At 40.5% G+C, this 26,430-nt stretch overlaps 1 protein-coding gene across 3 annotated transcripts in view; it reads left to right on the top strand.

The window, feature by feature from the left end:
• The window catches only part of slc2a9l2 (solute carrier family 2 member 9, like 2), a 118,976-nt gene that overhangs the window by 78,151 nt on the left and 14,395 nt on the right, over nucleotides 1–26,430 (top strand). For all 3 annotated transcript variants that reach the window (XM_062397500.1, XM_062397486.1, XM_062397492.1), the window contains one exon: nucleotides 19,275–19,402. In XM_062397500.1, coding sequence (XP_062253484.1) covers nucleotides 19,275–19,402 — 128 coding nt within the window. The remainder of the gene's footprint in view (nucleotides 1–19,274; nucleotides 19,403–26,430) is intronic.

Raw genomic sequence — 26,430 nt, 5'->3', positions numbered from 1 at the left:
GTTTCTCCATTGTACCTGTCACTTTCATTTGCAGCAACCCAGGTGAGATTGAGTCTCAGTCCTTTGTGCTTCCTGAATGGACAAATTGATCCCTGAAGTTAAACTGACTTGGTGTTACACTGTGACCAGTAAGTGTTCCCTTCATTATTTGTAAACTGTGTATTAACAAATCATTATAACAGCTGGAGTCATTGGTGTAGAAGAGATCACACCGACAGATGCAGGTCAAAATAATTATGAATCTGCTGAAAGGTGAGAAGTGGTTGTAGATATATTATCCTGTAGTCCTCAGAGAGCTGTTCCAGCTGTTGAGCTTAATTAAATACATGCATATAAATTAGCAGCTTGTTGCGGTTCCAATGCAGAGCAGCAGAGATCAACAACTCCCTCAAGATTTACTGATGTGCTTTGGGACCAGCAGTGTGTTGTTGACGCAACAATTTAAAATCAAACCAGTTCGATTTGGTGCACGGTGCTCTTGAGTTTTACTATATTACTGAAAGGGCTGCAGATTTTGAAGACTGGGTGGTAGTGTTTCCGTCATGGATTTTTTTGACCTGTTGTCGTATTTAGCAGGACTACATAAAAACTACTTGATGGATTAGTATAAAACTTGGTGAAAGGCTGTGGTATGTGTCAGGGAAGAAACCATTAAATGATGTTTCACATCAGACTCTGCTTACGTCATGCATGCCTGTCGCTGCTTTGTTTGTATCATAGCACTTTAGGCCATATGGCAGAAAAGGTGTGATGAAACAGATGTCAAATAACTATATACAAAGATAAAAGTAAAAAAAAAAAGGGACAAATTACTATTCCTTTGGTTTTTGCGGTTACGTCCAGCAATGTTCTTCTGAGGTATTTGATAGATTGTTGATGTAGACTCTATCCCCACCCATTGGCCCAGCATGCTCATTTGAGCATTTGTGGTGGTTTTTGTGAAGGAGATATTTTGTAAAATGAAAGTTGTGTGGATGGAGATTTTCTTTTTTTAAATGGACAGGGACCTATGCATTTAGAAAATATTAACAGTAGTGTAGACGATTTGAGTTGACTTGTTTATCTTATATGATGTTTGATGTATCCAGCCTGATAGTGACTCAAATTATGAGGTTCTTTCACCTGACTTTAAAAAGATATGACATCCTTATCATGATCATAAATGTGGTCTGTTTGATGTACTTTATGGATTGTAATTCTCTGGTAATCACTGAAGGCAACACTTATCTCAGCTTGTGTCTCACTCCTGGTGCCGCTCCATCATGGTTTATGGTCCTGCAGATGTTAATGACAACAGTGGCTCAGTGGTAGTTGCTACGACATGAATTATTTGGATTTATTTCTCAGCCCATGTGCTTCCTCTGTGGACCCTTTGCATCATTTACAAGATTTTATCTACCTATTGTTATTTATTTATGGGATTTACTTCTCTTGCTTAGCTGTCACAGCACTTTGTAAACTCTGTTTTTAGAAAGTGCTGAACAAATTAATTTATCATAACTATGATTTAGAAAATGGACCTACTATACTTTGTTAACATCCAATGTGAAGACTGCAGAATAGTTGATAAAGTGCTTTATCGAGTACCAGACCTCCCTGAATTTGCTATTTTTAGGCCTCTTCATAGGCGACAGACCCTTGGCCAGAGGCATTACATTTTAGGGTTGACATAATGTATAAAGAAAGCTTTGAGGAGATTTAGTCAGATTTGATACAGTTCAGTGTGACTCAAGGATGAACTCATTTGATGTTGGTGCTCAAAGGTCGAGGTCGCTGTGAACATTGTTTTGCCTTGTGATCACAAAACCTTAGTAGGACCAGAGTATCGCAATGTAACATCTACTATGATCCATGTATGCAAATTTACAGAATAATGTCCTTTGGTCTTTCGCTGTGGATTCTGTGTTTGTTGGCACAATATTTACCATTTATCCGTGGCACTGAAATAAATGGCATTAGCTTTGGTTGCTAGTAGCAGTTGGCACCGTTACACATCTTCTTCAAAGAGCCCCTATAAGGCATCACATGTATGTTAATGGTGACATGTTTTAATAAAGCTGAATCTAGTTTACAGGAGTCCAAACGCACTCACCGCATAGATAAGAATGACAGGGGTGAAATGAAAAGGATGTGAAAAAGGACATTCAGTCCACGTGATTTGATACAACCGTTGTGTTCCTACTGTAGGTGGATGTTTGTTCAGCCCAGTTTTCGCCTGCTCTGTCAACAGTGCAAAGATAGCGTGGAGAAAAGCACTGCGACGAACACAAGTGCTATCAGGCACAGTGCCCACGTTCAGCAAGGTATCGCCTTTTCACATCTAATCACAATGTGTAATTGGTGTGTGCTGATTTCATGCCTGAAAAAATATAGTAATTAATCCTGGTCTCTCCTTTATCATGTAAAGCAGAGATTAGACTTTTGCAGAGGATAAACACGAAAAATCACTCGCTCATGCTGCCATGCACCTTCCAAGCTTAACAACTTAAATGTGTGCATTGATATTTCGGGTTGGTTTGTTTTGTAACTCGAGGCAGCCTGTGCATAAAGAAGCATCGCATAAGCCCATATTCTTCCTCAGGTCGCTTTGTGTTTTCTGCTCGTCTCCTTCCCTTCATCTCTTCCCTTCAGTGAGCCCGTTGGAGATGAAATGTGTGATCCCAAAAGAAAGCGAGTCCCCACTCCTCCTTAGAAAGTAAGCAAGGGCGAGGGATCAATCACAGCTTCCACCACTCACAGCCAAGAAAGAAAATGCTGTCACAAAGTGTTCTTACTTTGAGCAGACGATCATTGATCTCTATAACAGAGGATTATAATTAGGTTCTCCTCAAAATGTCAATGTAATTCATTCTTTGAGCTTAGTTATCCTGTGAGGGATTCATTATTGTCCTAATGTTTTCATCTGTCCCTAATTAACATAATCAAAACTTCTTTAAGCTTTGTCTTTGTTTTGGTGGCAACATGTGTGCTGGGCAGCTCTGTCAATAAAAGACGGAGCAGAAGATCTTCAGAGGAAACTTTTAAACATTTTAAATTTAAATGTCAAATTACATTAGTTGTTGGGGTGATGGGTATGTATATACTGCTCTGTACAGTGCTTATGTGTATGGGTCAGACACTGTATACCATGTCCCATACAACCCTCAAGCCTGTGCTGAAAACGAAGGAAAGCCCAAACTTACTTCCAATTCTTTAAACAAATTGAAACTGAATTAAAATGTCCTGTCGTTCAAGCAGCTATTGTATGGATTCTCTATTTGATTTGAGGAAAGGTGACATCCAGGAGGAAATATCTTAAGACATATGATCTTAAGTGAAACATAGTAACCTCACTCTGTTTTCTACCTGGGTGATCCTCTAGCCTGATCAGGGGCCAAGGTAAAACTTTATTGATCCAGAAACTGGGGAAATTCAGTAAAACACTTACATCATATAAATCTAATGTGATGGCAGGGATTGCTTTTCTTTGGCGAGACATCTGATGACAGATGATGATGAAACTAACATTTTTCTCAAACAAATCCTCCCCTTCATAATGCCATGCACGGAGTGCAAACCGAGTAATTCCCTCCTCTTGTCAAACTCTGCAGTATTCCCACATACAAAATGGCTGGGCTGAGTGCCCTTTGTTATATCTGTTTCCTCTCAAAAAACATCAACACATGAATGATCCTCTCTTGCAGTGTCTTTGAGAGTGTCTTGAGAATCTGGTGCCATATCAGCAATCTGCTCTGCATTTGCTTTTTTGTGACCAACTGACTCTTGTCTGTGCCTGTTGCAGCAGGTCCACAGCACAAAGTCCTGCACAAAATCTCACTCACCACTGGCTTGTCTTTTAAGTTGATGGAAACTTAATAAAGAACCTTCCGGGTAATTTTTCCTGCTGCCTTGATGCTTGTCACCGATGACATGTAACAGCTGTGTTTCATACCCCTTGACTGACATGTTTCCTGAGACGTGCTTTATGTCCTGCATCACATCAAGTGATCTCACCATTCAGTGTCAACAAACACAGTAAAGTACTGTCCATCATTCTCCCTTCATCGGAACGAATGGTCTCGTTCATTTGTTGTAAATTCTGAACGAAATACCTACATTTTTCATGTTAACACATGTTAACAAAATCACAAATCACAAAATAAAAATATATTTTACCTCTTACTTTGCTGCAGCTACACAAACAAACATAAGCATTGCTGTTGATACAAGTAGAGACCCTGATATCAATTATTCTGTGTATTATTACCACTAATTCTTCCATGATGAAATAACCTACACGATTATAGGCAGCTGGCATCAGTATGCACATCACCATTTTGGCCCCACCTAAAAACATTATTTTTAACTATAGCCTTCAGTCTTTGTATGCTGTTGGATACTGACAAGGTCAAGGCAAGGTAAATGGACACTTTCATTTCCTCAGAGATAAAGATGAGGTGTCCCTGTGGTTTGGTTTTTCCTCCTGCAAGATCAGGACGGCCAAACAAATAACCCCACCTGGTGTTTCTAAATGGCATTTGTGAGATGAAATGCAAATCATATTCTTTTGTGCACCATGTTAAGCTGCCTGCAGTGGAATATTGAAAAGCAGCCGAAGCAGTCACTATAAATACCTATTGTTCATTGTTATTATTTAAGAAGGAAATAATTGTTTTTTTCCCATCAAATCACCCTGAACCCCTCACTGTCCTAATGTAAATCATGGCTTACTGTGTAATCGTGTTTACAGAAGATCACAGCACACAAATGCTCCCCCCATGGCTTTGTTTGAATTGTTATCCCTTTTTAATACATTTCCCCCTAAAACATTTCCCCCAGCATTCAATTTAAATAGCTTGAACGAATAATACTGCTCCTATGTGGTTCTGATAGTTAGTTGATATTTATTTATTAACTCAAAAAGCAGCTTATTCAAGTTGAGAATTTCCAATGAGCTCTTGAGGCTGCTTTTATAATTGAGTTGCTCTACTGCCATTATTGTTTATGAAGACGTTGAATAAACACAAGCATTTTAAGACATTATGGATATATACATCGTTACTCAAATCAGAATAAGGAGAGTTTAGTTCTTGCCAAAAGGCACCTATTCTACATCTTGTCAACATTTGCCATTTTTTAAATCTAAAGTTGGAGCCTCTTTTAGCACCGAATCACATTATTCACTGTTAAGAAGCCCCACCCCCATTAATGTCACTGAGTGTGGACAACCAGCCCAAGCCTGTTGGGATCTGTTGATGTTATGGGTAGGTTCAGGTTTAGGGTCGACTCTACTGCCTGTGAAAAATCTTGAAATGATATTCAGGTCAGTCACTTTTGGCTGAGCAAGTTTTCTTAACATTGTCAATGTCTGAATCAGGGAAAGCAAGCAGTAATCATGCAAGTTCGGTGATTGGATTCGGCTCGGGTTCAGACATAAAAATGCGACTCTGATCTCTTAATGCATCCTTAGCATTTTAGCTTTCTCATAGCTGGAGATATACAGAATTATATAAAATGTCACTTAACAAATGCCACGCAGATACACAAACAACATTAAAAGTAGCTGTTAGTTGTTTGGATTGTTTTGTAAAACTACAGTAGCAGGAGAGAGCTGCAGTCTTGTAGTTGATATAAGGAATAAATTGACATGGCCTTTTAATGCTAAGACTACTCTTTCCTCAGAGCAGGAGCTCCTACATGTCACTGAGAAGCTTGCAATGCAGTAGCAGCCTTCTGTCGACACTGAGAGACTTTTTCTAAACACCCTCAGGTGCGTCAAATGAAAAATGATTCCCCACTTTTGGCTTCAAAATCGAGGATCATTCATATGTTGAATCTATTTTTCCCTCAACATGATGATTGGGTAATATATTTTAGTATGCATGGTATTGGAGCTTTTCGGGGCAGTGAAGGAAATCACAGCTGTTGTGTCACAAACATTCAGTTGTGTAGCTGTGATAAAGCAAGATAACGTTCTGGCAGTTCTGACCATGAGGCCATAAACGTTGGTGAATGCTGTGCACGGAAATTTGATTCCTCCTGTGAACGAGCATTACGATTTTGTTTTCAGTTACTGTGTTCAGTTTGGTCACAACAGACCATATGGTGTCACAATTAAATCCCTGTTAGTGCTGCAATGCCAGTATCGTTTCCCCTGTGGTTGTGTGTGTGTGTACAGAATGACTCAACAACACATAAATGGATTTTTATCCAACCTGCTGAGAATGTTACTTTGGAGAGACTCTCCAGATTTTTGAGCCGATCAGAGGTAAAGATAAAAAACAACACAACATTTTGAAAGATATCCCTGCAATGCCCATAGATTTACTGAAAAATAAATAGAAACAAAACAAATGGGTGAATTAGAAACATTAGTGCATCACCACAAAGGAATAATGATTCAAAGAAAATATAAATTTTGCAGAAATAAACAAATTGTCAAAATGAAACGATACATACTTTTTAAAATAGTAATTTTTCCCATTTAATTAAATGATTATATAGTATATTAATCATTGTATAAGTTAAAGGCGACATGGTGGTTTACAGGGCCACAGAACAAGAAGGTTCTTAATCTGAATCCCACTTTACAAAAATATGTTGGGATTAGGAGAATTGACAACAATTTGTTTGTAGGTGAGAATATGAGCATGAATGGTTGTTCTTCTCTATATGTCGGCCCTTGATGGACTGGCGACTAGTCCATGGTGTTCCCTGTCTTTTGCCAAATGTCAGCTGAGATTAGCTCGAATGATACGATTTTGACAAAAATAATTAATTATTTTCCCATCATGAAGAATTCATGATAAAGTCATAAAATGACGTTGTGCATATATGCGCAATCTAAAGTCTTAGACATTGAAAAATAATAGAAATAATAAAGTATAGTAATAATTTAATTAAGTAACCAGTAACATGTAGATACGATCTACATGTTATCGTAAATCAATCAATCATCATATAGTTTATATATAACCAGTCTATAAAAAAGTAAGCTAGCCTAATCGGGTGATATACAGCTGACAGGAAGGGTATGCTTCTGCCCTTCGATGGTTTTCATTAGGTGGCGTATTAACTCAGCTCTTCTGGAAAGAGAAAAGGCCATAGCAGGAAGAAAGACGGAGAGAAAGAGCTGGCAAACAGCCCTGTAGGTATCAGACAGAAGATCACTGAACAAGATGGATCACCTTTCACCTGGCAGTGTGGACATAAACACATATTGGACAGCCAGACATGCTGCTGAGAGAGTGAGCAGGTAATGAGAGATACCAGGGGTGAGATGTGCACACGTCCTGACAAGAGTGGCAACTGCCGCTTCTTCGGAGCCACAAGCAAAGTACACAGGGACAGAAGTGATGAGGGGAAACTCTGTGGAGTGAAATCAAGCCAAAGCGAAACCTAATGATGTGTGGCAGACAATATCGGAGCTAAACCTAATTAGATGAACAAAATAATGAAGGAAGAAGTACTATAGGTTTGTGAAAAATGGTCTTGCGCACCTGAACGCAATTGCATGTGGGTGTGTTTGCCTCTAATCATCTTTTACCAATTTAATTGGTTGTTATTTATCTTAATCCATTTTCAGTCAGAACTCTACCCCACTCTAACCACGGTTTGCTTTTTAAACATGCACAGCCCAGCGGGAGGTTCTATGCACAGACGCGTTCACACGGCAACAAATTCATCGCATCTTAAATCCGCTGCGCTCACACGTTTTTTTTTGACAACACATCCCCGGTGTCGACTCTTATTGCAGCCAGCTCTCTTCACATCTTTGTTGGGGTATTCTACATCTCACCGCTTTCTCACAGGGAGATTCGACTGTTGCGTCATCAACCCTCCCCCCATACACACACTTAAGCGTGCTGAATCCAGTGGGGAATCCCCGCTGTGTTCTTGCATCGGATTATCCCGACCTTCTGCGGACATTATACTAGGGAGCCAGAAGGAGTCCGCAGATAACCCAGAGGCTCTCAGTCTTTGTTAGAAGGTAAACACATTTGTGTTAACACATGCGCATCCGAAAAAAGCTTGCAAAGTGATTTGTGGTACACAGGGTAGAAGCATATTTTCACTTCATCGGACAATCTGTGGATTTCAGTAACCTACCAAGGTAGGGCTCCCAAAGCTGAGCCAAAGTGGAAGTGTCAACAAAAGGAAGGAAGATAAATAAAATACATGGCCACTATGTAGAGCACATATTTCCACCAAGGTCAAACATTTCCCTAATGAAACCACATTTAAATTCACTAGATCTGTATATTTATTTGGATCTCTAGACCGAAGTGTCCTTGGCAAGATACTGAACCCCTAAAATGGCCCCTCATGAATGTTGAGTGTACTAATTGTAACTCGCTTTGGACAAAAGCATCTGCTAAATGACATGTAATTTAATGTAATGTAATCTCTACCGAATTTCACCATAGATGTTGGAAATGGTGCAAAGAATGTGGAACGAAATCCCTGCCCTGGATCAGCACATTTATTTAAGTCCACTCCAAAATATGTAGGCTTCTTCTTTGAGTCATGTTGCGGTCCTTCACAAAACGTAATGAAATTGGTTGAGTAGGTTTTTCGTATTCATGCTATCATGTATGGAACATGCCATTCCCCTGTAGGAATGCCTGCGTTTGACCCAGCTATCTACCATGACATCATCTTTACATGTACTATTACCACCTCTCCTGAGTGACTAAATCCTTATCTGGCAGAGCGCCTAAAGCTAGTTCATTGGTGCACCCCCATTAGGGGTGCACCAATGAACTAGCTTTATTCTTAGTATGTTCTCGACAGCAGACATGGTTTGTAATCCACTTACCATGCTGAAACTGTGCTGGTTTACACAAACCCCCATTGCCCCAGATACACAGAGGCAACAAAACTATAAGCTACATCAATGCATGTTGTGAAGCTACTGTGAACTGGACACAGGGACAGTGTGTTGGTCAGTTCAGTGCAGGAGGAGCAGGTCATGTGCTGATCCCTGCCGGCCCGGCTATCAAACCATAACAGCACAGGCTTGCACAGTAATCTCCTTCTGCGAGGCCGTACATGTTCATGGCTTGGTCTGATTTAAGCAGCTTAAACGGCTCCTGTGGAAAAACACATTAACAGTATCTGGTTATGCCATTTGGCCTCATCCACGCACATCTTGTGTTTGTAGCTCTAATGAATGGTTAATTTAAATAGCTGTTAAAAGTTTCAGTTTGGTTGATCTGTATGGCTTCTCAAAAGTGATAGATGCCTCACTATACTGTATTTCAAGCCGCCAACATGTAAATGAGTCTGAGTGCTTTTCAGTTCTCAACATACTGTGGCCAGAGACCACATTTATGAGTCTGGAGAGTGGTATACTGAGGCTGTCTAACCTCTATTAAGGAGAAAAGACTATTTGCAATTGTAAACTTCTAACAGGAATACATTTCAGCTGCACAAATTAATGTATTGTTTCACACAGACTGCAAACGCTGATCCAGCATGTTGAAGGGAATTGCTGCTAGACCACTGCCCCACTGCTTTTTAACCCTGACCCTACTCTCATTTATAGCTGAGGACATTAATTACTTTGCGACCACAAGCTCCTCTGAACAGTTTCCCCTGAGTTCCTGCAACCGTCCACAGGCCTACTTGGCCTCACTGGAACTGAATTTAATATGTTATCACAGATGTTGTTTCCAGATCTTCAAGGCTGCTCCTTTCACCCCCCCCCCCTCCCCAAATGACAATCGCCATGTGAAACCATCATCACATTTCCTGTCTCCACTGAATGTAATATAAAGTCTCTAATCAAGGCCACTGCTTTGTCACACCTCTGCTCCCCTCTGGTTTCCATCTACAATCTGTGTTCCAAGCTGAGAGAGCAAAGACGACCTGGAGATCATGCTGCGGTATTTTTCTTCAGACAGAGCGTTTTTCTTGGCACACTGTCCACACCAGAACTCCAAGTAGTTTTCTCCAACAGGCCTCTTGTATTCTTAGTGTCAAATAAGCCACAGAGAAATAAGCTTGAACTGGTTCCGGAAGGGACTTTGTCAGATGCTCTGGTTTTGCCTTGGCAAGGGCAGTGTCGTTTTTTTGGTCTCTGCCAGGAATCCTCAAGTTCATCAGGTTAATAATGTCTGGCTGTCACCATGGGAGCATGGTAACACCCTTTTGCAAAGAATTAGTTTACCTGTGCCTGATAACTTTCAGCTTTTGACCAAAGCACACTAATCAACTCTTACTCCACACCAATCTATCTGTCTTGTTGGTTTTGAATAGATGGTTTGCAGCTTTCTTCTCTGAAACGTCACCCTGCGCTAATTGACTTGCTGTGGGACTGTGGTGCCACCAGTGCACACATAGGGCTGCTCGTCGCCGTCATGAGCAACGTCTCTTTATGAGCTGGTCGGCTGTTGACACAGTTTATTAGTAATTAACCTATCGCATGTCCAAATTGCAACAGATTTAACTCTGCACTTTCTTGGGCTCTTGACAATACACATATCAAGCTTGAAGCCAACTGTCAGGCCCAAGCCAAGATATGCCAGAGACAGACAGAGATATCTAGGAGATAATTAGATAGAGGCCACTGTTTGCATGTGAACACATGAGCTGTGGAAGATGGTAATGATGACATTCATGGTAATTCCTCCCCAGTGTCAAGTAATCCCTTGGAATATTAGTTTTGTCTGTTTTATCTTTTCATTTCACATTTCTTTTTTCTTTTTACAATTATCTGATATTATATATGAGTTATCTGTTATGGCACTGATCGTTGAAAAACAGCACTTCAGCTGAAATTAGGCTCCTTTACAAATTCTCCCTCTGAATAAACTCCTAAGAATGTTATTTTTATCTAAGAGTATTTGTCCTGGCAACCCATCCAGTTTAGCTGCAGCTTTGCCTTTTTTATCACTGTGAGTGCATCACCACTAACAAGCAACACATCGTTTGTCCATTTCTCTTGGAGAGTGACTCTACTTTTCTTGGTATCGCTAAAGAGCAGTTGGTGAAGGTGGTGGTTTATTTCCTTTCCTATCGAACAAGTAGTTGTTTGCAGTATTAATTAGTTTTTCTCGGAAGAATTGTTTGTCCTCCCTCCCACAGCATAACAGGTTCAACAGGTTTTCCGTATCAGAAAACATATTTCTTATTGAATTCTTTCATTTTCATTAGTTCTCCAAAAGTCAAGTTTCAATTTTATAGTTATGGCTGCATTTTCAGACAGTGAAATGAGGTTTATGATAAATTTTAACTGTAGATACAGGATTCTTCAAAATAAAAAAGCCTAATCTTGTGTATTTACAGTTCGATTTTGAAGAGAAAGTATAATCTCTTTATTTGAAGAGGAAAGTACACATCTATTGACCCAGTTGCCTTCTCTCCTTCTCTTCTTCAAACAGGTATATGACCTGATCTCAGCTATGTTGTCTAATATTTTGGGTCCATGATTCTGTTTAGATTGCCGGATGTTACTGTTAGATTTTATAACTATTATTTCAAATCCCTTTTATAAGTAAGTCTAATCCTTGAAATAAACAGCCCAAAAAAGAAAGCCGCATTACTGTGAGGTTAACCCTCCCCCTTCCATATTAATGTGACCTACATCTTTGACATTTGTTCCCTGTGGGGGTTAAATTAATTAATACCCTTACATGACTTGTCTTACCTCCTCCTTGTTTAGTTTAAAAGGGACTTGCAATGACATTGTTGCCCTCAGGGATAATCAACACACGTATAAGAGATGGAGAAGGATGCTTGACAGTTGCCCTTGGACATAAAGACTTAGCTTCATTATTCCTTACATGTTATCAGTCAAAATATTAGTCCTCTTTAGACTTCACGAAAAAAATTACAATAAAGAAACACAACTAGAGCAAGTACTATTGCCATTCCATTCCTGTAACAACAAATTGCACTTGTAAATTATTCAGCAGCTGTATAGAATAACACACTAAGAACCGCAATACAGCAGAGTAGAAGACCTAAATACAACAGAGACAAGATCACAAAAAAACGGGTGGGTGTCACTGTCGGGAAATCACTGTGGGTAAAAATGTATAAATAATAGACATGGAGAAGGAGCGAGAAGTGTGTGGCTCAGTGTAATGAAGAAGTAATTTTCACAAGTGTGTTTCCAACAACTGTAGGAGTAAAAAGAATACAGCAAAACCCCTTCTCTCAGAAGTGCATTTTATTGAATTTTTTTTTATTGAAAAATGCAACAGAGTACATGTAATACATTACTTCCTGCCACTATATATATTTAAATGAGGGCCTACAGGTTAACTAGTCCTTGCTCCTCAGTTTGTCCATTGCGCGTTCCTTCTGTTATAGATTACCCATCCTGATGAACAACTAATGAGTTCATGAGATTTCACACCAGCAACTCCAGCATGTGCTTTTCAAGGTTTAAAAGGTATTTCTGCGATTGGGGGTTTAACAGTAACATCTTACATTTGCCCCAAACTCTAATAATATTTTAGCTTCACTGTCAGTGACGGTCCCTCTGTTAATACTCCTCTTTAAAAAGCATGACTCATGACTTAATGCCTATGACTCATCACTAAGCTCCTCTTTACACAGGCTGCCCTTCTCTAGATTTTACGGTGCATTGGTTGAAATATTCTTTCTTTTCTGGGCACTTAAATTACAGAGAGGAAAAAAGTCGGGCTTGGTTTAATTCATTTTGCAATTTAAAGCTTAAACTCCATGATAAAACTGAGCAAGTTAATTATTGGTGGAACACATCATGCCACATCTATTGCTGATCCTATTGTAATAACTCCTCATGGAATAATGCGTTTTGTGTTGAAAAGGTGGAAACCGCTCAGTGATGTAACAATGTGAAGCATTTAATGTGCATGTTTCTGTGTGCTGTGTCACAATGGTTCAGGGGCTCGTGTGAGAGGATACTATTCTGTGTGTGACATGATTGTCCTGTTATATAATTTGCATCTATTTATAGTGCGTGTGCTGTTGTTAGATAATGTCACTCATCTGTGACCAGTGGAGCAAACCACATGCGTCCCTAGAAGGGCAAAGGTAGAGCAAATAGGAAATTCAGCAGATTGAGGGAAAGGGATATGAATCATTAATGTGTTTAATAAGAGTTATTTAATTAAATTCTTTATGTATGGCACATTTTATAGGTTCTTTGAAACATTGTATGCACTTTTATGAATCTTGTAGCAACCTGATGATGAAGAAATTCAGATGATCTGGTTAAAAACCCTTGTCAGAACAAATTTCGAGTGGAAAGGAGTTACCTCTGGCGCTGCCCTCTCACCACTGACCAATCATCTGTGGCCCTCTGCCTGAGGCACAACAGATCAAGGCTTCAACCCTGGCCAACCTGCCGGAAATGTGTTGTTGTCTCAGGAGGTTGAGCTGAGGACAAAGCAGTGAAGTCAAAAATACAACGTCAGAAAATCACGTTGTATTCTTTCTAATATAGATGCTGAGAAATTCCACCAGCAGATCCACAGATTTTGCTCGGGTTCTGTGATTGTATGCACACATTACCCACCTGCCCGGTGATGCACAAGAATGAATGAGGAGGCTCTAATGTTAAGCTGCTGCACATGGACTTTGACTTGAAATCCATCGTCAGTACAAAAGGTGATGCAGCAGCATAGAGGCACATTCATACAGTGGCTGTTTTGAGAGGAATGGCTGCGTAACAAAGCAGCCCTCACTTTGAATTAGTCATTTACTCTCAGATTGAATGTACACTAATCAGTGAGCCCCTGTGGTCTTTGGCTGGAGGACAAACCTGCATACTTTCATAAAACATCATTCAGCACATGCCGTCTCCTCTGAGGCCCTCCACAGACATATGCTCGACAAACAACATACAAATCCTAATTAGTGTATCCCAGTCATCTGAGACTAAAAGTGCGATGAAAGGCTAAAAAGATAAATTTGCCTTGACGTGGGACATCCTGTGGAGACAAGTGCATTCAATTAGCCCCCTCAACTCTGGTCATTAGTGTTCTGGAAATACCTCCACAACTTCAGGTTTTTCCCCACAGTTAGAAGACGGGTTAGGGTTAGGGATACATTTTTGTGCATTGCCTAAACTGAATGAAAAGAAAAAATTAATGGGTTATGTGTGGTATTATAATGTTACTCCGCCACCAAGTGTTATCAGGCCATCTACATTGAGTGTTGCTGAGTGATTGAGGTTTAAATGTAAGGGGGGGGGGGGGGGGGGGGGTAATTCTGTGCTTCTTACACGTGGCATGTTTTCATGCACTTTTCCATCTAAAATGAGATGAAAAAACTGACCATGAACCAGATACAATGTGTAGAACATCCCAGGCCCACGTCTCGGATTTAAATATTCTTCAGAATTCACTTGTTTGGACATAATCATCTGTCACTGAACTGAGTAAAGTCAGCTGTACAGGTGTCAAACTTAACAGAAATTTTATTATGCTGAATTTCTAGTCCTTTCACTGAAAGTCTTATTCAACCAATGGTACACAGTGTTGTCACTTACAAAATATGAAGGTTTACATCAGGGTAAAGCTCTCAGTTCGTCAGAGAGCATATTTGTTTTACTCTTATTTTTGCTAATAATCCAAATTATTGCTCCAACGACAACTTGACCGTATCGACAGTTAGATGCTGGGGCAATAGGATCCTAGTGTGGTGCTCTGCTTCGTCAGGGTTTACACTAGCTTCACCAGCAGAGCCGACAAATTTTTCACTATATCCCTGGAAAAATGGGACGAGGTATAGAGCTGTGTGAGACCTTTGTGAGGCAGTGGAACTCTCCTCCTTTGTCCGAGTGAGAAGGGCAAGAACATCATCGTTGTCTATTTCCTCTGACATCCTGTTTGTTTCCTTTGCTCTGTCGCACAAGCATTAAATAGAGATTTCAACAGGTGGTTTGAGTGCAGCATCTCATGAAAATTCACATTGGCTAACAGGTGGCATTTATGAGGCACGATCGAATCCCTGTTTTACGTTTGTTCGGCAGAAACATGTCCAGCTGTCTATACTGCTCCTAACTAGGGTTTCAAAATTCCGGGAATATTCAAAGCTGGAAATATTCCATGGGAATTAACGGGAATTAACAGGAATAAACTGGAAATTGTGTGGGAATTTATACTAACTGTATTTACTTTGTCATATGCAGACATAACTATAAACATTTTGTTTTGTCATAGGCTGATTTGAGCCCTGAAGAAACTTTGGGCACTTGACTCCATGCTTCTGCATCTTTGTGTCATTCTTAACATAGGTCTTTGCACAGTATTTGCAATGTACACAGCCTTTCCTTCTACATTGGCTGTGGTGAAATGTCTCCACACATGAGATAGTGCACGTGGCATTGTTCTGTAGAATAAGATGAGAACAAAGCTGGTAAAAAAACACTAAAGCAATGCCAGAGATATAAATAGTTGGCTAATTGGAATCATCTTTAAAAATAATTGATGGATAAATGAATATAAATAGGCTAGATGAACAGATGAACCATCCTCAATCAGCATGCTAATATGTTTTCCCCAGTTATATCATCGAGACTTACTACAGCAGGCCTCAATAGCCCTGCTGTAGTGTGCAGGATGCTGGGAATTATCTGTGCATGTGATGGAGAAATGCACAGTGGAGGTTTGAAATTCAACGTGCAGCGTGTGCTACATTCCATACATCTTTAAAATAGAGTTTTGAATGATGTTTTTAGTGCTCCGCTTTTAATTTGTGTATTTTTTTTTTTTTTTTCAAAATTCCCCCAAATTCCCGAGCTGAATATTCCCATGCAAATTTGCCAGCGCATTGCAAGGCCAACAGAAATTTCCCGCCCCTTTGCCACCCTACTCCTAACATGATGATGGTTTTAAGGCACAATTATATTCTTTGTCAACCAAAACGGGGGAAAAAAGTTGTTTGCCTTCTACTTTGACTTGTAACTGCGGAAAACCTTTTCAGAAATGTTAACAGCCTTCAGACAGTTATCCTCCTCGGAGAGGATTTGCCCTAAAGAGATGAACACACACACGCACACAGAGTCACTTTTAATGATCGGGTCATATTTGTCTAACAGCGAGGCCTCGTATTAAATAGCAGGATGATTTGCAATATTTTCACAAGCATTTAAATCTCATAGGGCTGTTGTGAGCCATTCCTTCCTTTATTTAGCTCTAAATGGTTTGGAGCTAATTAATCAAAGGCAATTTAGTGACAACAGATGAGGACAGAATACAGCACCCACACATTTAGAAGACTGTGTATGCAGGGTAAGGCTCATTTGATGTTTTTATTGTTATTTTTCAGTTGGTAAGAGATGATCCACAGCCCTGCTCACTCTACGTCATGCATCACAACTAATATTTGCCGTTATATATCCTACGAACAGGTATTGATGGGGCCACGCATTCCTCACTCCCCACCACCCTCTATCATACACACCCTCCCGATTTAGCGGTTTATTTATTCTGCAAAGATTTTCCATCTCTCCTTCTGCTCCTCAATGCTTCTCCTGCCCTGCTTCGGTATCGCTGCCCGTCGATTCAGCACCTCCACCACCCCAGTGTGCACCTGCATGCTCCAATAAGGGACGTTACAGATATTCATCGTTCCCATTAAATCAATGTAATTATATCTGGGGACTCGGGTGGCTCAGTTGTGATGTGGTGGCCACCGTCGCCTTGCTGCAGGAAGGTTCCTCGCTTTCTATGTGGGTTTTCACTCGGGCTTCCTCCCACATTCCAAAGACATGCCGATTGAAGATTATTTTTATCTCTGTATGTTGGCCTTGCAATGCGCTGGCAACCTGTCCAGGTTGATACCTGCCTCTTGCCCAATGTCAGCTGAGATTGGCTCCAATTCCTATTGATAATGCATGGATGGATGTGGTGAAACGTGTGAGATATGTGGCTGCATGTAGCCAATTCACTGATATTACTTGCATCCACCATTTCACATCATGCTTTGACCTGCACACCATTGTTTTTTTTCTGTCAGGTCACAGTGTGGTTGCATTTGAATAATAATGTTGTGTGTTTCTCTCTGTGTCACTCCATCACTTTATTTATGTGTATTTAAACTTTCAAATACTTAACATAGTCAGTCATATATACAAGATAACAATTGGATCACAGTATAGATCTGTCATTATGTTTTCCTGACATGAACTGTGCTGTTTCCCCAGCGTGGGATCAATATAGCTGTATATTTACACACCACCACCCTCCCTCGATATGTGCCCATGTCCCCCACAGTCCAGAAGGTGGTTCGACCACATTAGCAGTTTATTCTCGCATAACCTCTGCAGCAGGGATTCGTGCAGGAATGCCCTTGTGCTGATGAAATATGGCAGAAAATGTCACCAGCCATTACAATTTCACCAGTTAGCATTACTCTTGAATCCATAATCAAGGGTGCAGAGGCATTTGGAAATCGTGTTTACACGGTATGTATTGGAAACAGGACTTTTACTGCATTTGTCTCTGCACAGACAGAGTCAGCCTGGGTTGAGTGATGAGCTCAGGTCATTAGAGTCGGCTATTATCCTCCAACAAGAATACACCTTGTCCTTTCTTTCTCTGCAGTATGATGATGTTGGTATTAAGAACAACTTTATTTCCACACACAGAAATATTTTACAGCTGACAAACTGCAGAATATAAAACAGTGTAGGCACAGTGAGCAGGGCAGCGACCACAGCCAACATCGTCCTGATCTGTGGGATATCCTCAGTATGTTTTATTGTTCATTTGGAAGTTGTATTCTTTTGTTGAATAACTTTTCTTCCTCTTTGCTGAATTATTTGGGTAGTTTCTTACAGATGGATATATAAAACTTAAAATGTCATCTTCAGCATTTAACAGATGCTTTGAGTTATTAAACAAATATTGAATATTCATTCGGACGGGAGACAACAGCCAGTGGTAATTATGAGTAGTGTCATTCATCACTCAGTGTATTCGTAAACTACTACTCATCACGTTTCGATCTAAACTCTTTAGAAAAGAAAATCTCGAATAGAAAAGCAGCGAAGAGAGGAAATTGATCTAAACACCGCTACAATTGTACAAACCATTTTCTGATAAATTTATCGGGGAAATGAATCTGAATTGTTGAAAATGACGTGTGTCCGTGAGGGGAGTGGTGAGACAAGAATTATCTCCACATTCCTTTCAGACCTCAAAGTAACTTATCACTGTTGCTTTGGAAGGCAATCATGAACTCTGTGGTGTTTCATAGGAAAACCTTGGGGCCTATAAATGGATGGTTAAGTAGAAGCTTTTATATGTCTTAAGCAAACATGTCAGACAACCCTGGACTATTTTCTCAGAGGCTCTTTTTTATTGTGTTTCTGGGATGTGAAAAAAATCTTTATTGTTTGAAAAAAAAAAGGATTAATGAGGACTCCTGGTGGAGAAGAGAAGGTGGCATGTACATCTCCAATTTCTTTTTTTAAATTAGACAGCACACACTCTCATAGCTTGTGATAAGTCTTCATTGGATGGTTACAAAATTACGGTTAATCATCTAGGTGTCTAGTCAAAAAATGTATGTCTTTTTATTTCTGGAACTATACTTTTCAGCTCTATTGACACACGTTCACACGGCTGTATTTTAAAACAGAACTAATGTATTGTTTTATTTCATGTGCACATGTGGATAACTCTAGGATTTATTTTAAGTTACACATTGATTGATTGTATCTTGATTCAGACAGATACTAATGCACATTACTATCAGGTAAAAGTGGAGGTTTTATGTCAGCACTGTGGCAAAATTAACTAATTCCCACCTCATCAGGTTTGTGTATTTCTGTTGTTGTAAATCTGTTTCTGTGGTAGTTCAGTGTGTAGTTTGTTGTAACTTTGGTTGGACAAGTCCACTGTGGACATTAATTGCTGCTGTTGTGCTGCTTCTGCTGCTTAGCCAACGGGGTGACATATAAGAGCTGAATAGAGCTTTAGACACGGAAGCACTTTCATATACTCAAAGGAGCTGTTGTTATTGCTTGCAAGCAAAATGTTAGAAAGCAACAATAATGGTGTTCAGCCTCCGGTGTGACCGGCACAAAGCCGTGCAGGTAAACCATCTTATTTCATGTGCACATGTGGATAACTCTAGGATTTATTTTAAGTTACACATTGATTGATTGTATCTTGATTCAGACAGATACTAATGCACATTACTATCAGGTAAAAGTGGAGGTTTTATGTCAGCACTGTGGCAAAATTAACTAATTCCCACCTCATCAGGTTTGTGCATTTCTGTTGTTGTAAATCTGTTTCTGTGGTAGTTCAGTGTGTAGTTTGTTGTAACTCTCTTTTCTTCTCTGTCAGGTGGCATTCCCTTCATCCTGACCGGGGAGCTGTTTGAACAGTCCTACCGCCCTGCCGCCTTCATGATTGCTGGCACCGTGAACTGGCTCGCCAACTTTACTGTGGGCCTCCTGTTCCCATTCATTCAAGTAAGTTACATCATTAGTATCACCAGAGCACGTAACCTTTGATTAGGGGTCGGATTCAGCTACGTCCTCTGTGGAGACAGACTGGGACATTTTCCAAACTAAAGCATCAGTCACACAGTGAGTCACTATGATTATTAGCCATGCAAACACCAACTAGGTTTTCTTATCTAAACCCCTGAGGTTCAACAAAGATCCTCATTAAAGCAAAGCTATGCAACTTTTGCTAAGCAACAGGAGCCTCTGCAGTGACAAGTGGTTATTAAATGCGTTGGTTCCTAGAGTCGGAACACTTAAGTGGTATTCATGCTCAGAAAATACAGCATTACATTTGTTGACCTGAGCGCTGACTCTGTAAAACTGGCTAATTGTATTATTTTCATCCCCAGTTTCCTGAAGTGCTGTCGCTGTAACCTACTCCATTTAAAGTGATTGATTTGATAGCTTCATTGTTTAATATCAGAGATGTTTCACTTGGTTTAAGACGTTGGTAAAAAGTATTTTGGACTTTGACTGATCTACAGTTCAGCATTACCCTAAAAAATTCTGGGCCTGATTGTGTCAGTTGAAACCACTGACTGGGGTTCAGACTCTCTGGAGTTTATACCTACTCTCCGGAGTTATGTAACGCAAGACCAGGTGTTCTGGGTGCAGAGTGGGACTGACATTCACCCTATTATAAGTCAGTGTACCATCAAGCTGTTATTTTAAGGTAAAACATTTGCATAATTTGGCTTTAATCCCTCCTGTGGTGACCTCCGACACCATGTTGTCGAGTGGTTGTGGTGCCTGAGCTCCACTGCCACCTCCAGCTCCTCTCTTTACATAACATTACATTACATGTCATTTAGCTGACGCTTTTATCCAAAGCGACTTACATTTTTAGAACACTCATCATTTTACATGCTCATGATTTAATATCCCTGTAAAGCGCTAACAATGCCTGTTTCATATGCTACTTCTATATGCTCATGGTCGGGTCAGAGATCCCTCCAAATTACCAGCTTTTCACAACAATGGTTTGAATTTAATTATCAGTGACTGGCTCGCCGAACATGCCCCGCACTTTCTGTTTGTTTTTTATTCTGTTCAACACCAGTACAAAGGAAGACGTTCTTCAGTGAATCATCTTCTCTGAAATTAAAATAGGGGCAATGATGTTTAAAAAGTGGAAGCTATGTGCAGCCAATGGCCTTTCAAGGTCAGGCCTGACCATAAAGTGGGCTGTAGAACAACCTTTAATCCATGGAGTGTAACCACTTGGCATTTGCCTTTTTTTCCAATAAGGGTTCATGAGACTTTGACTGCTTGAGATTTTCGCTCATAACTGTGAGATAATCAATGTGTAAAGGGGCCCTCCACCCAGTTTATAAACGCTCCATCATTAGACAGACTGTTCAGACTGTTATATAATGTCAATCATCATCAGGGCTATTGTAATTCTGGGTCTAGACCCACTCAAGCCTCAAAGTGAGGATATCTCTGCCTCTGCTGCTTCAATTTTTACCATTTGTTCTGATGTCAATCTCTTCAATGCAGCTGCCCTCACTAGCCACATAATGCCCCATACTTCGCTTATACTTAAGATGTGTCATTATTGCGACCTGAATTGTCTCATTAGCCTTCAAGACATGTCTTTACCACGATTTTGTGTTGAGATGTCAGTGCTTTGGTTGAACAAATCCACTGTGGACATTAATTGCTGCTGTTGTGCTGCTTCTGCTGCTTAGCCAACGGGGTGACATATAAGAGCTGAATAGAGCTTTAGACACGGAAGCACTTTCATATACTCAAAGGAGCTGTTGTTATTGCTTGCAAGCAAAATGTTAGAAAGTAACAATAATGGTGTTCTTATTTGTTTGAAGCAGCCAGTTTGAAGAGGCAGAGGCCTCTTCATCTTATGGACAGAGCTTTTCAAAAAGATCTGACCTCTGCAAGAAAAATACAATAAAAGCAGTAAAAACTTGTTTTTTAAGAGACTAAGGTGAAGAATCTATTATTGAATCCCTTAATGTGCCTTTTCTTGCATTGCTTTTCTAAATAGTTCAAAACAGTTCCTTAATCTTGAGCATCTTTGAAGTGCTTCACATGGGACTCGAGAGGCTTCACTCTAAGGAGAATAAATGTGTTTTTTAATAATCAAATACAACAGTTTCAGACAGAAGAGCCTATTAGTGTCTCAAATTGGAATGTGTTCCAGGAATCGGCTGGGTCTTCTTTCAACTACTAAAACCTGACTGTTGCCCCAGGCAGCTGCACTTCACTGCTCCATCTCATTTTACGTCCTCTGTTTCTCTCCTTTGTGTCTCTCCCCCCTTTCTTTAGTCCCACAGCCTGTTTCCCCACTTTCTATCAGTTTTTCCTTCTTACCTTTACTTCAACTTGCCATGTCGAGATTCACAAATTTCCAAGTTCACACTTTCTTGCTTGAGTGCATTTACACAAAGTATGACAAAATGCAGTGCACTCTAAGTACAGTGCTGGTGTGTGAAACAAGGGGTGCCCACAAGATAGTAAAGCGGTCACAGTCAAATGGACAAATAGCCTGCAGATTTTTTGGCAAACATCGATCCTAGTCTGGTAACTGCACAGCGGCGCAACACAAAATCATGCAGCGAGAACACTGGCCACACAGTGCACTACATGCAGGTGCACTGACTGATGTCTCTGATCTGACTCTCCCCGAAGAGTCCATTTGAATTAAACCATTTCAAATTGCATTTAGTGGTGTTACACTATAAAACCTGGTACCTGGTTTTGGCTGTGCAAGGACAAACAATTGCCTCAATTTAGTCAAATAATCACTGACACCATTAGGCAAAGCACAGCACTTTGTGGGGGAACTATTCCTCGGCATCAGCTCTTCTGGATGTGTGCTGCTGTTGGCAAATCTGATCTCTGAGCATAACACGTTTGGAGAAAAGAGGGGGACAGAGTGAGTTTGTAAAAAGCACTTGAGATAATAAAACAGCTCTGAAAGCAAACAATGCCTGGAATTGACTAGAGTTTGAGCCTCATCCTCTTCTGTCCATATATCACAGTTTCCTGTATCAGTACTTTAAACCCCAAACAGCCAAAAGAATCAATTAAATTAATATAATGCAATTCAATATGACCGGTAGAAGGTTTATAGGGGGATGAGAGGGGATGCAGTCCCCTTTGTACGAAATTTAACAAAACCACATCCACTTTAATGGCCTGACAATTCTGCCACCCCCTCTTCAGCAGGCAGGCGGGATTCAGCATAAACTCCACTAAACAGTTCTTCAGTTTCCAACCATCTGACCATCCCCCTGTTGAGAATTACCAAATCGTCCACTCAATATAACACTTTTGTGATGGTTTACTTTTTTTTCACAGACATAAAGCATTTATCCTTTTTTGGGCCATTCAATGCCTACTTGTGCACATGTTTATATTTTTGGCATATTTTAAAATTTTCCTACACCCACTGCCTCCCTTTCTTTTCTCTCTGTGCTCATCCTCATTCCTTTAGAAAGATTTTTCAAAAGTTTTTTGTGGATTCTTGTATTGATACTAGCCAGATATCCAAGCCAGCCAAGACTACAATAAATATATATTTATATATATGTACATACATGCGTATATACGTATATATACCTATTATTTAGACAGACAATAGGCCTCTGTAGCCTCCACCTCTCTGTACCCACAAACTGCAAAGACAGACAATGATAAACTTGCCGAAGTATCCTTGGCAAGATACTGAACCCTAGCCTGGATGCCAGACGAACTTAGCCCCGCCCACAACATTTTTGGTCGGGCAGTTCGGTCTGGAGTCGCTCCATTGGGAAAAAATTATGCCCCGACCGGGCCAATCAGATTGTCAGGGCGGGCTTTATACGATGATTGACAGATGATCAACGGTAACGTAATCAACCACGTCATCACAGTGCCCTTGGGTTGAATTTGTTTTCAACAAACATGCCTGCCGCTGGCGAGCTGAGATGTGTAGATGCTGCCATTGAGTCTGTTTTAGAAGACATTGACAGCGCATTCATTTTGAAAGAGGAACAGAGAACGTGGAGGCAACGCCAAAGCACAGCGCTAATCCCTATCGCCCCGGCGCTTGGCTGTTCACAACGGACACTGAAGCGACGCTGAACTGCCGGGCAGCGATAATAATATCACCCGTTGATCCAGTAGATCGCTGCACGGCCTTGTGCCGGTCACACCGGAGGCTGAAGCACCGCGCTGCACCAAGGCTGCCTCGGGGTGCTTCAGCCTCCGGTGTGACCGGCACAAAGTTTTAACATGGGAGTGGATGGGAGCCAGCTGTTATTTAAGGCTTGGCGCTGCGCTGAAGCGTCCGGTGTGAACCCGGCGTTAGTAAATAACTCACAATGCGTTGCTTAGCATACGTCACATACTACATTGCTCTGATTGGTTGTAGGTCTATCCAATTGAGCGAAGAGGAATTTTACTTCCTGGTCAGTTGAAACACGCCCCATAATCACAGCCCAATGGAACGGTCTCAGACTCACATTCTGACTAGAATTGTGAGTCTGACAACGTCAGGCTAACTGAACCCCTAAATGGCCCCTCATAAATGCTGAGTGTACTAAAACTGTAAGTCGCTTTGGACAAAAGTAATGTAATGTAATGTAATGTAATGTACTGTACTGTAATGTAATCCGGCTGTTTAGTTATAGACAAGGTGCAAAGAAGCATTAATATATGTACCAACATATCTGGCTCAACCCCTTTTCTCCCTCTTTTAAATGTCCACATCTTGATATTAAAGCCTGTGCCCCCATTAGGAAGGCCAAAAATATCCGATCTACACAATATAAACACGAAGGAAAATTATAAAGTATAATTGTCGTGATCCATACAATTTGTCATTATAGAATGTCAGGGATTGAAAAGATATGATCAGGGATTGATCGGTCGAATGTCGTTGTACTTACAACTAACCTATAACAAAGAGGCCACAACAATTCACCATAACAATTACGGCGTGTCTGCTGTGAAGTGTACAGGCTGTCCACCTCCTTCACAGAGGCCATGGTCACCTCCAGGTAAATTGAAGCATTTGCATTTAAATGGTTGCTCTTCTAGCCTTTATGACCACTCAAGCACTTTACACCATGATACACATTAACCTAACCAGTCACACAGCCCCTACTTCACACATTTTATTTGTACAACCCACTCAACCTCCTGAGCCATCCACTGCTGCCCTTTGTTGCTGTCTTCATATCCTATTAATTGTCCTTATGGGCTCTGCTTCCTGTTGGTATTGAACTGAATCACAAACATAAACACACAGAAAAAGACATAGCTGACTGTATCAACCGAAGCACTTTTTGGTGTATTCATTGTCCTCTGTGGGTCAGATCAGTGTAAAAGCTAATTTACTCTACTTATCTCTGGTTAAAAAACAAGTATAAACTAGCCCCTAAGTGCAGGGGGCTGCTGACTTGTTGAAATTACTTCCATTTCCAAGGTAATTCAATGTCTGTAGGAGATAGTGACATCTCCCCTTTTGCTGCACTCCCAAACCAAGATGACCATTAAGACAGACAGTGCCAGAAGAGATTAACTACCCAGGGTAATCTGCTGCGAGTCTCAGTCTAATGTCCTGAATTGACACCCCCTTTAATAAAGCCTGAGTAAAATACGATCCGTGGCCCTTGAGGACTAAATACTCCGTACCAATATCCTCCACAACCACACTTAGCCTTGCCAGGACTCATCTCCTTGGACACTAAATCAGGCTCACCTTTCAGGGACAGCACAGACATATCTGAGACACACAGGTGGACTGTTGTGTTCTGTAGTTTGCTGTAGTTTCAAGAGCTGGTCCAGACCAGAGACGTCTCCAACAACAACACACTCTTATGGAATTTCTCAAGAGGATGCTTACTGAGGGTTTAGCACCAGCAGGTTAGGGATCCCAGATCATTTTGATCAGGCTAGATTATAAAGCAGTTTTCAGATATGACCTCTAGGTAAAATCCAGAGAATTCGCCACAGAGTTAACCCAGAGTTTGCCTATAACACATGCACAACCAGTGTTGGGAGTAACGGCGTTTAAGTATAACGGCGTTACTAACGGAGTTCTTTTTCAGTAACGGAGTAATCTAATTAATTACTTGTCATCGTTACGACGCCGTTATCGTTATTGATAATGTAAAGTGGCGCGTTACTACAATTTGGTTGAATGAAGCGTGCGGTTGTGACAAATCACCCTGTTCAAACCCCAGGGGAAATGCTCTACGCTTTTAATTTTAAGGACACGGGCGGACTCGACCCGCTGTGTACCTTGCCCGCTGCCCGACCAAGTTATTATAAACGAAAGATCCCTGGTTGGACCGATGACCTTGTTATCGGTCTAACCCCTAATTAAATAAATAATAATATAAACGAATTCGACACAAAAACGTTGCGTATTATAAGTGTATTTAAACAAAACCCACATCAATCCCACATATCCTTGTGCTCGAGCCCGCAAACCATGGCGGCCAAACACGCTATTTACACACATTCAACACATCAATATTTATTTTTATATGTTTTAATTCTATGCATCATATGGCAGGCTGCAATCTATTGAGTTCAAAAAAATACCAAATGATCTAAAATACTGTATATAGTGTTTTTATTCTTCAATCAGTTAATATAAACATCTTTGACGTTAAAGATGTTACAGAACGTAACAGCGTTATAAAACATGAAAAATAACGCCACAGTTACTTTGCTGAGTAACTAATTACTCTAACAATGTGGTAACTGAGTTACTAACTCAATTACTTTTTGGGAGAAGTAATTTGTAACTGTAACTAATTACTTTTTAGAAGTAACTTGACCAACACTGTGCACAACACAGCGGGAGGTTTTCTGCACAGACGCGTTCAGCATGGCAACAAGTCCTCTCGCCTGAATGCATTATTCAGGCGAGAGGTGGAGCAGCCTGGTGCAGCAGACTGAGACAGGAAGTGACGTATTTATTCTGATGAGCAGATCATGTTTTCAGCAACCTGGCACCGTCGTTGGCTCTTATCATG

Source organism: Platichthys flesus, chromosome 2 (genome assembly GCF_949316205.1).
Source record: "Platichthys flesus chromosome 2, fPlaFle2.1, whole genome shotgun sequence".
NCBI lineage: Eukaryota > Metazoa > Chordata > Actinopteri > Pleuronectiformes > Pleuronectidae > Platichthys > Platichthys flesus.
The sequence above is the reverse complement of the archived record's forward strand: the minus strand, read 5'-3'. Positions and strand labels throughout refer to the sequence as shown.